General features: G+C 50.1%; 1 protein-coding gene across 9 annotated transcripts in view; it reads left to right on the forward strand.

Moving 5' to 3' along the window:
* NAV1 (neuron navigator 1) overlaps positions 1-12,673 on the forward strand; it is a 274,917-nt gene that overhangs the window by 187,460 nt on the left and 74,784 nt on the right. Inside the window, exon 1 of one of the 9 annotated variants that reach the window (XM_032288722.1) lies at positions 652-4,376. The exons of the other annotated variants lie outside the window; for them this stretch is intronic. Within the exon in view, the coding sequence (XP_032144613.1) occupies positions 4,324-4,376 (53 nt within the window). The 5' untranslated portion in view covers positions 652-4,323. Of the gene's footprint in view, positions 1-651; positions 4,377-12,673 lie in introns of those variants that run through there. 9 annotated transcript variants of the gene reach the window in all.

The following is a 12,673-nucleotide window of genomic DNA, read 5'->3' on the forward strand; positions in this document are numbered from 1 at the left end:
GCCCATTGTCCTACCTCTGCCACTATGCTATCAGCTAGGCCTGGCTAGGATGCAGGGGAGCCTCAGGCGCAGCTACCACACACAGAGGACAGAGGGACGTTCTCTGACTAGCCAACACTTCTGCAGGGACAGGAGCCTTTCCAACTTTTCCTGAAGCTGGAAATGAAAATAGCCTCATGGTTGATGGGAAAGAGAAGACGTGAGGGCAGGTCAACGGACAGAGTGGTGGATACCTACCTTGGGACCCTAATCTTCTCATGGGTCTCATTTCTAGGGCTTACCAGGAAATCAGGTATGTGGTCAGGCCCCAGACAGGTGACACAGGGGCCCAGAAACCCCCAGGCAAGTGACACTGGAATTGAGAGAACACCAGACTGCCTCGCAAGTCTTGCCCTTTTTTTCTGCCCTGTTCTAACCAACCACGTTAACTTTTTTTTTTTTTTTCTGAGATGGAATTTCACTCTTGTTGCCCAGGCTGGAGGGCAGTGGTGTGATCTTGTCTCACCGCAAACTCTGCCTTCCAGGTTCAAGTGATTCTCCTGCCTCAGCCTCCCAAGAAGCTGGAATTACAGGCATGTGCCACAATGACCTGCTAATTTTGTATTTTTAATAGAGACAGGGTTTCTCCACGTTTGTCAGGCTGGTCATGAACTCCCGACCTCAGGTGATCCACCCACTTCGGCCTCCCAAAGTGCTGGGTTTACAGGTGTGAGCCACCTCACTTGGCCCAACCACATCAACTTCTGAGATTATTGTCAGGAAGACAAGGAGAGCCTCCCATAACTATCTTTAGATGTCTCTGTTGGAAATGGAATGTCAGCCAAAAGGACCTTGGGCATCAGCCAAAGCGACTCCAGAGATCCTTTGTGGTGGGGAAGGTGTGAGAAGGGAGAGGGAATTACCTGCCCCCAGGAATCTGGCTGAGGGACCTCATACATATTAGTCTGTGTTCCGCCCTCTGCTTTGGACATTTCCTGGCCTCTCTATGCCTCAGTTTCCCCCTTGTAAAGAGCTGCTGTGAGAGTGCTGGCATGGGAGACAAATGAGATCATGGCTCCCAAGGGCTCTTTAAAGGCAAGCCCCAGAGGAGCACAGAGGAGGCCTATGTGAGATAGACAGGCCTTTTTCCTCTCTCCCTCTTTGGCTGGGTTTTCTTTCTGGACAAGTGCCTGACTCCCAGCTCCCTTTTGGCAGGTGTCATCCCCCTCTACCATGTGTCCCTCAGCTGTCCCCTATACCCTGTGCCCCAGTCTACAATCATGCTCAGAGTCACCCCTGCATTGCCCATCGCCCCCACCCCGCACTGTAGTCAAGGCAACAGTGCCAGCCATATCCACTCTGCCACAGCCCCCATGACGGGCAAGGTCAGAGCCCTTCAAGCGCAGGAGCTGAGCCCACTGACAGGGGAGGCTGTGTTTTCGTATTTTCACAAAAAGCTCCCAGACAGCATTTCTCTTCAGTGCTGCTGCCAATTACCCAAAGTGCCTTGACCTGTAGGCTGAAAATAGCAGGTGCTAATTTGCATGTTATTTATTTAAGTAACAACACCTCTGGGATCCTGCTCTTTCCCCTATAAAAGCCCTCCATAACCTCCACCAAGCAGTAAGATAGACCCTACTATGGGACTTAGACTCCTCATCAAGAAGGAAAGAGGAACCGGTAGCGGGAAACTCACCTTCTGCTGGGTTCTGGCAGCTCAGGAATCAATCCCAAGAAGGAGGTGGCTTAGAGACCCTATATCCCAGGATGCTCTCAGTGGGGACTCAGCCGAGATCCCCTCCCCGAGCTGAGCTGGCTGAGACTTGTTGTCTTTATGATCTGTTCCTCCGGTCCCTGTGTGAGGTGAGACACGGGGGCAGGAGGCTGGAAGGGGGGGTGGACAGGCCTCCAAGTATGAGGATGAGGGATAGGGCCACACGGTCTCTAGGGGGCTGCGAGGGAATGTTCAGGAACAGCTCAGCTCCCTGCACGAGACCCCTGTCCCTCCAAGTAAACCCCTGTGCCCACCCCTTCCAGGCCTCAGATCTCCCTCCTTCCAGGCCCTGCTGAGAAAACCGCAAAGGAGGAAACCTTATGGAAAGCTTAGACCTAGATCTGGAGAAAAGCACCCCTGCTGATGACAGTCCTTTGGCTGAGACAAAGTCACTTTACTCAGGGTTCCATGCTGGCTGAGGCTAAAGAGAGTCCCTTATGGCGCGCCACTATAAGCTGCTCCCCAGATGACCCGGGCCAGCTCCAGCACAGCTGCATGGACAGAATCTCCCTAGAGTATTCATTGTGCTCACCCTGTTTAAATGGTGGTGAGGATCGGAGGCTCAGGACATTACCAGGACAGGAGAGCCGAGATAGGCCTTGGCCAGGGACATCATCCTGGACTGAAATGGAAGAATATGTGAGAGAGAACCATCGGCCTTGCTCTGATTCCCCTCAGGGCTGGTCTGCTTGAGAGCTGGTGCATCTTTTCTAAGTCTTACCACCCAAACCACTTAGAACAGGGTAAAGGGAATAAAAATCTCTCTGCCCCCCCATGCTAGGGGGAAATCTGAGGGATCGGTGCTAGGATCACTGCAGGTCTTTACTCCCCTTTGATCTCAAAGCATATTTGGAAAACTTGGCCACAACATGCAACCTCAGAAACAAAGACTCTTCCTCCAACTTAAACTGTTCCATCCTCCAGAAACAGAGATCCCTCTGCTGAGGTTTTCTGCCCTCTAAGAAGTGTGGCTCATCCCACCAGAGCTGCGGCCCCAGGTCAGCGGCATTGGGCAGCCAGAGTAGTAGGGGAGATGGGCTGTCCAGTCACCCAAAGAGCATTGACCTGTGGGCTGAAAATATTAGGGGCAGCCTGCATTGCTGGGAGGGCCTGGGAAAGGACTCTTCCTAGGACTCAAAGCACAGCCCAGGTGCTGAGAGCAAGGAGGGGGAGTTCAGGAGTGCAAACTTCTCCCTTAACATCTGTAAAAACTGAGGCCCACAAAGATAGGCCTAAGGGAACACCTGTGGCCTGGAGCTGTGCACGTGGCTCAGTCAGTCGAGCTGCCCAAACACTAGAGACTGCTGCTCTGTGGTCCCAAGTCATCCGAGTTCAGCACCTTAGGGGGCTTTAAAAAATTGCTGCTGTTGTTTTTATCAATTAAAGAAATTGCAGGTAAAATTGCCCATCTCTAAAATGTAGGCTTCCTGGTTTGCCTAGTTCGCATTGGGATTGAGACCCAACCATAGACACTTAGCCCCTTCCAGGAGCAATGAGTGAGAACCGCAGGAAGCCTGGGCGAGGGCAGCAGGCTAATCCTCCCCTCCCCCTTCTCTGGAACCAATAGAGTGAAGTTACCAGGAAGACCCTTAGGGGAGAGGAGCCCAATGGGAGTGCCCTGCTACTGGATCCCACTGCTTTTTTCCTAACCAGCCAGCTGAAAATGTGTCCTGGATAAAGGCACAGATCCTTGGGTGTCTTGAGCTGTTGTTTCTCTCCCACAGACTTCCCCCAGCAGGCACACCTCACCTAATCTGTGATCTCCCGAATGCTGGAGAGATGTTGGGCCCCACACCCTGAGGTGGTTAGGACCGCAGAAGGTCGCGCCATCCTGCTGGGCTCCCAGCTGTGAGCAGAAGGGTCCTGAGCCAACCTCTGGCAATAAGTACTCCTATCCGACCTTCCCTTCCCACCACACTCCTCCTAGACCTTGTTTTAGGCAATGCACTGACTCCATGCTGCGATTTTTAGAAATTTCTAAAAACCTGGAAAAAAGCCAGGAGGAGGCTGGGTGGAAGCCCTCTATGGGAGAAGGTTGTCCCCAGGCCTCCCTAACTCCTTACCCATCCGTGCACATCGGTTCCCTGCGACAGAGAGAAGTGGCTCGCTGCTCACTCCCCCTCCTGCCAGTGCAGCGCGAGTAAGAGCGCCCGAGGGACCGCCGCTGGCATCCCAGGGGTTAATTCGGGAGCGGCCCAGGTGGAGGTCGAGACCCCAGCCCCATCAGCACCTCGGGCTTCCGAGGCCACCGGAACGAAGGCGGCTGCAGTGGCTCTTTGTCTACCTGCTCTGGGCGTTAAAGAGCCCGCTCGCAGCCTGCATCGCCCGGGCTCGGGACGGAAGTCAGCGGCGGGGAAATGGGGCTCTGTCCCTTTAAGTACAGCTGGAGCCGTGAGTAGGAGCCCGGGTGGTGGGGAGGAAGGGGAGCGAGGGCAGGCGCGGGTTCGGTTTCTGACCCTCCGCGTGGCCCGCGGCTCAGACCTTTTCGGGTATCCTCCGGGTGTCGGGCGGGAGCGGTCCTGGGGGGCGCTGGGTGCCCACCTGGCGAATGGCCGCCTGAGCCGGGGAAGATGCTTCATCTGCCCCTGCCCCGGTCGGGAAGGACAGCGAATTTCCCCCGCAGGTAAGCGCCCCCACCCCGGCCTCACCGCCGAACCGCAGAGCTGGGGTCGGGTTTCTGCCCCCCCAAGCCGCAGCCCCCCAATTCCGCCGCAGCTGCAGTCTCAGGGGCGGTGGGTGTGGGGTCCGCAAGAAGGAGGGTCTTGGCCGCGCTCGCTTTTCCGCCAGAGAGAGGAGCGCCAGCGCCGCCGCAGGCTCCGCGCTCCTGGACGTTCGCTCGCGGGCATTTGGGGCTGGGAGTGGGTGTGTGGAGGCTCTAGTGACGGGAAAGGGAGGGAAAGGCGCTTCGGCGCCCGGGAGACCTGGACTGAGCTGAGACAATAGCGCAACTTGATTGAACTTCGATGGTGGCGGCTGTGGCGCGTGGGGGCCCGGGCTGTGAGGGTCGGGGGTCCTGGGGACGAGGCGGGTAGAAAGACGAGGGGCCTACGGCCCCAGGCCGGCTCTGCCAAGGTCACCCCAGTTCCGGAAGCTCCGGGGGTCGTCCTGGGGTGAAAGGAGGTGGTGGGAGGCAGAGGGATGAAACAGGGGAGGGAGGGAACGTTAAATTTGGACCGTATTGCTTGCTGGATCCCTGCAAGAGAGAGTGAAGCCTGGTACTCTACCCTGGGAAGGGGTGAAAAATCGGAGAGCCGGGGTAATTTTGGGAGACGCACAGTGAGGGGCTGGTCCTGTAAGGTGAGGGTAAGGCACAGAGGCTCCTTCATAAAGGGGAAGTGAGTATAACCACAGCTGGCCCTGAGACCCTCTGAGCCGATTTGGAAACTGCACTTCCAAGGGACAATTAGGAAATTCCGGTGGCCTGAGAAAGAGGGCTGGGGCTTAAACTTCTCTGGGGGTCAGGTAAGGCTTCCCACCTCACTATTCTCACCTCATATACACACTCCTTTCCCTCAGCCTCCCGCCCAGACCTCGGAAGTTGGAGGTTGGGCCCTAGGCCTGGTGCTGTGGCCACTCCCACCCCAAACCTCTCACAGCCCTCTTTCCCCCAACAGCCCAGACCTGCACCCTGTAGCATGCTCCTTCTTCCTCATATTTCCACGAAGGGAGCCCCAGGTACCCTCCAGGGGCTCAGTTGCAACTGTGCACATAAAGGCCTAGGTTTGTAAAAGCAAAGAATTGGGCAGGGCCTGAAAAGAGAGGCATCTTCGGCCTCCGTTCCTACCCCGCAGGGGCACCAGGAGCCCCTTGGAAGCCAGAGGCCTGCTGACGTCAAACTTTTCCCCCACCACAGTATGGCAGAATGCAACCCGGCAGTCCCCCTGAAATGTGACTTGGGTCCTTGGGGTCACTTTGCCAAAATGACTGGTAGGTATGGTGGTGTCAAAAAGAACCAGTTTTTGAGCAGAGCAGAGAATAGACCCATGTAGGGACCTCTTACTTCAGGTGAGATCCTGGGCCGAGTCCTGGACAGCTCACTGGGCGCTGGAGAAGGTGGAGGGAAGGAACTGCCCATAACCTCCTCTCCCTCCACCTCTGCCACCCCAGCTAGGGCCTACTTCAGATCCACACAAGGTGTACCCAAGGAAAATTACAATTGACACCCAATCAGTATTTGCACTACTTTTACTCTTAATTTATTTGCTTCCCCAATGCCTGGAGGGTGTGCAATTCCTCTAAGTGACCCCAGTGCCCTTTCTCTGCGCCTATCACGCTTTCCTTCCTACTCAACAGCCTTTCTAGGCTACCCCATTCTTCCTTTTGAATTGACATTTTCCCTGCCTCCTTCCTCTACCCAACTCCATTTCAGGGGAAACTACCCTTATAAAGAGAGCTTAGTGCCCTATCCTGGGGCCATAGCTATTGAATACTCACGTAGTTCCTTACCAGAAATAGACTTCTGGGCAGGTGTGCCAGGGCGGGTACCTGTCTGCCATAGCCCAGGTTGAGGAGCAGGTCATGTTACACCTACCCAGCCTGCTAGGGTGGAGCTGGGTTAGGCCTGTGGTTTCTTTTCCATGCAAGCCCAAGACTTTCAGGCCAATTGCTATTGGTAGGCAAGGAGAAGAGGGGATGTTGTAAAGTGGAGGTCATTCCTTGAATTGCCACACTTCACATATAAAATTTAACTAGCCTGGCTCCAATCCACAGAGAGGGAGCTTAGCCCAAGTCTTTGCCCTGGGGAGGGCTCAAAACTTTCCCTGTAAACGATGTTTGGCTGAGGCCAGCAGGGATCAAAGAGACCTGGTCTCTCCAGGATCAGGTTTCCCGTAAACACCAAAGGAGGTAGCACCGGGAAGATGTGAGGGTATCAGGGTGAATGACTTAATTGGCCCTCTGATATGTCCATGACCAGCTTTTGATGAGTGAGCTGTGATCAGTCCATGGCCTCTTTGCTGTCTCAGAACAGATGTCCTGTCTTCTCTGGATGCCTAGGATTCTTGCATCTATCACGGGAGCTGTGCCTGCAAGCACTGTCCTTGCATATGTCAAACACTATGGTCTCTCGTGGAGACTCCTTCTCTTCCTGTCCCAGCAAACACTGTCCTTCAGTGTCTTCCAAGCCGGAAGTCCAGGCATCTATCCCATTCAGCACTCCTAGACTCCCTCCTGGAAAGAACCCTTAGCTAGAGCTGGGGATCAGTGGGAGCAAGACTCACTCACTATAGTTGCCTCACTCAACCCACAGAGACTCCCTGGGGCAGAGGGCTTCGGCTTGGCACAAACACAGCCTCTGTGAGAGGACAGAATGCCTAGGGACAGCCAAGCCAATGAGCTGCTTCTCGTTAGAGGGTTTTATGGGGCTAGGCACGCACACCACTGGCAAACCACACTTGCTGGATTAACCTTTTCCTGCAAAGCCCCTGCCCTGGGCTCGGGAGGAATGAAGGAGGGACTTAATGAGCAGAAAGCATCTTAATAGGGAGGGCAGTCTGTGTCTAACATCTCAGCTAATCACCTTTTCTCTTTTTAACACAAGGTTGTAAAACACAACCCGTACTGTGTGCTTTGTAACCATTTTTTCATTTAATTTTCACAACTATATGAGGGATATATTATTACCATCCCATTTCACAGATGAAGAAACTGAGGCACAGGGAGATTAATAAGTAAATATGCCAAAGATCACAGTAGTGGGATTTGTCCTCATACGTAAGTCAGTCTGACTCTAAAGCCAACCCCTAATTACTATGCTATAAGGAGTCTATTCTTACCAGTACCAATTGAGGCCTCAGGAATACTAAATGCTGAAGATGCAGAAGTTGACAGTAATTGGAGGCCTCAGCAAAGGTTTAGAGTTGGCCTGGGACTCTAGTTTGAATGAAGTGAAAATTTTAATTGTCATCAACCAATGGGGAGTGGGAAGATTACTAAACTTGGAGTCAGCTGACTTGATTCAGAACTCACTCCACTACTAATTAGCTTTGTGACCTTACAGAGATTGCATAGCCTGTAGCCTCAGTCTTCCTCTCTGTAAAATGGGTATAGCTCCTGATTGATTTACTTTACTGGGATGTAATGACAATGAGAAAATATGAAGAGCAGAATGCTTTAAACATGTGGGCTTTTATAAGTGAAATTATGATCACTTGAGGTCATTCCCAGAAGCAAGAGTCTCTCTCAAATTCTTTAGATTGTTTGTTTTTTTAGCATCCTTTCCTTCCATCCTTCTAGGACTGTAATTAGGATGCCTATGAGTATAATCAAAGAAACAGTTCCCAGCTTAGATTATATTCTGATTTTTTACTTAAATTCTTAATTGCCTGTCCTCATGTTTCTGTTCAGTCCAAATTCTATGCTAATGAGAATGGCATATTTATACATTTGTTGTTTTGATAATTTACATAAAAATAGACTACTGTTTAAAACTTAAAAGATGATTTTTTAAAAAGCAATTTTGTTCATTTAAACTTTCCTCCCTGATAACTTTGTGCCAGCCACTATGCTGGCTGCTGGAGAAACAGACAGAACCCTAAGAAGCTGACATTTATTTATTCATTTATTCATTCATTCATTCATTCAACAAACTCTAGTGAGCACTTCCCAGATGCCAGGCAAAGTGCTGGGTACTGAGGATAGAATAGTGAGCAGCAAGGTTGACCATAGCCCCTGCGTTTAGGAACTGTGTTTTCTTACAGTGAAAACGGATCAATCAATGTTAGCAAATACTTTAAATACATTATTTCAAACCATGAGAAATATGAGAAGGGATAATGCAGGAGGGTGCAGTCTGGTGGGGAGGCAGAAGGCAGCAAGTAACTGTGATACCAGCCCATATATGCAGTAACTGAAAGCAAGCAAGAAGGGGCCGTACTTTGAGTAGTCCTGGGGAGCCTCCTAGAGGAGGTAGCATTTTCATTTGGGCTTTGAAGAGAAACTAAGAGTTTTCCAGAGGAACAAGAGCTTATTTGAGGAAAGAGGGGGAAGCTTTTCCCAATTGAGAGGTTCTGTGTCATCTTCCAACTTCTCTGCCTAGCCCCAATCACTATGCCTTCACCAGTCACATAGACTTCCTACCTAAGACAGAATCCTCTGAGACAAACAACTGAATGATTTTTTGACTGTTATCTGGAGGAATCCTATGTGGAGGCCTTTGATAGTGCCACTGGCTTGTTTTCTCTGGACCTGGGTGTCAGTGTCATCTCACATTAAGTTCATGGAATAATAGACTGTCCTTAGATTGTCCTTGCCCTTGCCATTGAAGCAGAATCAAGTAATTTACACTTGTGGAGCAGGTGTAGGATGTGTGTATTCATCCCCAGCCTAGCTTTCTTGGGATGCCTCAGGAATTTCCTAGAAATGCTCAATTCTTGGACATTGTTGGACTTTTACATCTTAGGAAGCCTTTATCCCATGAAGGCTCTGACTCCTGATTGGGGAAGAAATATTGAAAAAGAAAGTATATCAAATATCCCTCCCACACGCATGCATATGTCCACACATACACAATAGCCTGGCCACTGGTCCATAAGTATTGAGCATAATCAAGGAATGCTTGATGTAACCCATGGACTTACAAAGGATAGATAGCAAGTATGAATTTCCTCACAAACCAGTTTTCCTACTTAGTGTATTGCTGCAGGAGCCATTTGAATAATGGATGAGTTATTCAAAAGAGGGGAGAAGGGGAAAGTTGTGTACCCGCCTCTGATTCCCTGGGTACTGAGCTGAGTGCTTCACAGGTGCCTTCTTTGTTGTCTTATTTACCCTTCCAGCTGCCCCGACAGGCTGATGGTGACATGACCGTTTTTGTGATGTGTGCATATGTTCAGGGAGGGGAAATGCCTGTCCTAAGTCAGTCTGTAAGTAGTGGAGCAGAAATTTAAACCCAGCTCCAGCTGGCTATGTAGCCATTCCTCCCTAGACTAAATGTAAATCTAAAGAGCTTGGTACTCTCTACAAGCTTAAAAATAAAGTTCTCCTTTGGGATGGTTATTTCCTATAAAGGGGAGCTGCTAATGAGGTTCCCCAGCCTCCAGGGAGGTTAACTTTTATTGTATTTATTCATTTATTTTGAGAGGGTCTGAGGCCGGGCGCGGTGGCTCACGCCTGTAATTCCAGCACTTTGGGAGGCCAAGGCGGGCAGATCACGAGGTCAGGAGATCGAGACCATCCTGGCCAACAAGGTGAAACTCTTGTCTCTACTAAAATATACAAAAATTAGCTGGGCATGGTGGCGCGCACCTGTAGTCCCAGCTACTTGGGAGGCTGAGGCAGGAGAATTGCTTGAACCTGGGAGGTGGAGGTTGCAGTGAGCCGAGGTCGCGCCACTGCACTCCAGCCTGGTGCCTGGCAACAGAGCAGCACTCCGTCTCAAAAAAAAAAAAAAGAGAGAGGGTCTGGCTGCGTTGCTCTTGTTAGAGTGCAGTGGCCCCATCTCCGCTCATTGCCATGTCTGTCTCCCAGCCTCAAGCAATCCTCCCACCTCAGCCTCCAAGTAACTGGGACTACAGGTGAATGCCACCACGCTCAGCTAATTTTTAAATTTTTTTATAGAGGCGGGGTTTCGCCATGTTGCCAGGCTGTTCTCTAACTCCTGGGCTCAAGCAGTACACCCATCTCAGCCTCCCGAAGTGCTGGGACTGCAGGTGTGAGCTACCATGCCTAGCCTTGCTTTTAGTCATGTCTCTTTACCCATTATATGGTGATAGTTTTGTCCAAGTACAAGTTTCTAGGGGCCAGGGGATTTTATCCAAGTGATGCATATGTGGAAGTTAGTAATGGTCTTTTGATGATGACAAAAAGTAGCTGATCGGGTACCATTATAAGAACTAATACAGGCTGGGCACGGTGGTTCACGCTTGTAATCCCAGCACTTTGGGAGGCTGAGGCAGGCAGATCACAAGATCAGGAGTTCGAGACCAGCCTGACCAACATGGCAAAACCCCATCTTTACTAAAAACACAAAAATCAGCTAAGTGTGGTGGCGCATGCCTATAATTCCAGCTACAGTACTCAGGAGGCTGAGGCAGGAGAATAGCTTGAACCCAGGAGGTGGAGGTTGCAGTGAGCTGAGATCACGCCACTGCATTCTGTTGCCCTGGGCAACGGAGCAAGATCCATCTCCAAAAAAAAAAAAAAAAAAAGCTCATATAGCAGTACAGTACAGCTTTGGACATACTATATTTATGCTGTGTCATGTTATACACAGAGTCCTTCAGATAGGACAAATCATGTCTCCTGAAACATAACAGGTACATAAAATGGAAGCAAATCCACTAGCAAGTATTTATTCATTGCCTAGTATGTGCGGAGAAATTCTGTTAATCACTGCAAAGGCAACAAAAGACAACCTATTCCAATCCACACTATGATTAACTTGCAATAGAGTTGGATATTTCACAGTTACTGGGGAATAGTAGTAGCTGGACATAGGAAGCAAGCAAGTCAGAAATAAAAAGGAAGATTTATGCCCAGGTCAAAGAGCAGCACATTAGGAGGGCAGTCAGTATGGGAAGCTCATGAAAGTTCAAGTGCTCGTTAGATTTATATTTAGACGGCATAGAAATTTGGATCGACGGATTAGGTGTAGTGTCTCATGCCTGTAATCCCAGCACTTTGGGATGCTGAGGCAGGTGGATCTCTTGAGCCTAGGAGTTCAAGACCAGCCTGGGAAATCTGGGGAAACCCCTTTCTCTACAAAAAATTAGGCGAGCGTGGTGGCATGCGTCTGTAGTTTCAGTGACTTGGGAGGCTGAGGTGGGCGGGTCACTTGAGCCTGCGAGGTCAAGGCTGCAGTGAGCTCTTATCATGCCATTTGCACTCCAGCCTGTGTAACCCTGTCTCAAAAAAATAAAAATGAGGCAATTTTGAGACAGTATTCAGGAAGAAGGAAGACTTTCAGGTATGAAGGAAGAGACAGAAGAGCCCCGGGCATGAGATAAATCTTGAGGAGAATTGATGGGGCAGTGGATCAATAGGTAATGTATAAAGAAATTGAAACATATGGCCCATCCCACTCTGTCACCATCACCGTCCTCCTGGGCCCCCATTTTCGAGGCTGTGCAGGCAGCTGTCCCGGTGCACGCACACATGGTCCTGTGTGTGTGTGTGTGTGTGTGTGTGTGTGTGTGTGTGTGTGTGTGAAAGTGTTATTTCTCAGGCTTGGAACATTTTCCCACAGATTATTTTAAATTCTTCTGTAAGACTATGCTAGACTATCAAGTTTTGATTTTGATGATCTGCCAACTGTATGATTTTAAAAATAGGTTTTTAACAGCTTTAAAACAGAAGTAGTATTTCTGCCAGGGGGTGGAATTGTGGCTCAAAGGCCCTGAAGGAGAACACATACTTGGGATTTATTCCTGGGTGTCATGGGTTTCTGGAATTTTGCCCCTAGACACAGTGGCGAAGACGGCAGAGGGTGTTCCAGGGTACACATCCTAGGCCCTGCTCCTTATTTATTCCCTCTGATAATGTGGTTGAAAAGCAGTGCTTGCGTTGTTCATCAGATCCCTGGAAATGGATGCCTCACTCTTGTCTGGAAAAAGTTTCCTAATGAAATCTCTTGTTTACATTATGCTACATGTTCATGTTCTGGAAGTGTTTGCCACTTCCTCCTATTTCCTATATTATATATGTATTTGGTGCCCAAAATTTGTACCGTTTTCCCCCATTTAAGCTTCTCTCTTCACAAATTCTAGGTAAATATCCCTGTAGTTTCCAGGCCCTGGCTTGCCAACCCAGATTCCCATGCCTGCTGCTACTGAGTGCTTATCCTGGGATCCTTCTTCCAGAACCCAAAGCTCCTTACAGCAACCCCAGCAGAGTGGGTCCCCAATATATGGGATTCATGCCTAACAACTTTGCAGATGCCTTCTAGGCTAGCGTTGAGCTGGTAATGGGGAAGATTGTAGATTA

Source organism: Sapajus apella, unplaced genomic scaffold, assembly GCF_009761245.1.
Source record: "Sapajus apella isolate SASKATOON/1434 unplaced genomic scaffold, GSC_monkey_1.0 scaffold22, whole genome shotgun sequence".
Lineage (NCBI taxonomy): Eukaryota > Metazoa > Chordata > Mammalia > Primates > Cebidae > Sapajus > Sapajus apella.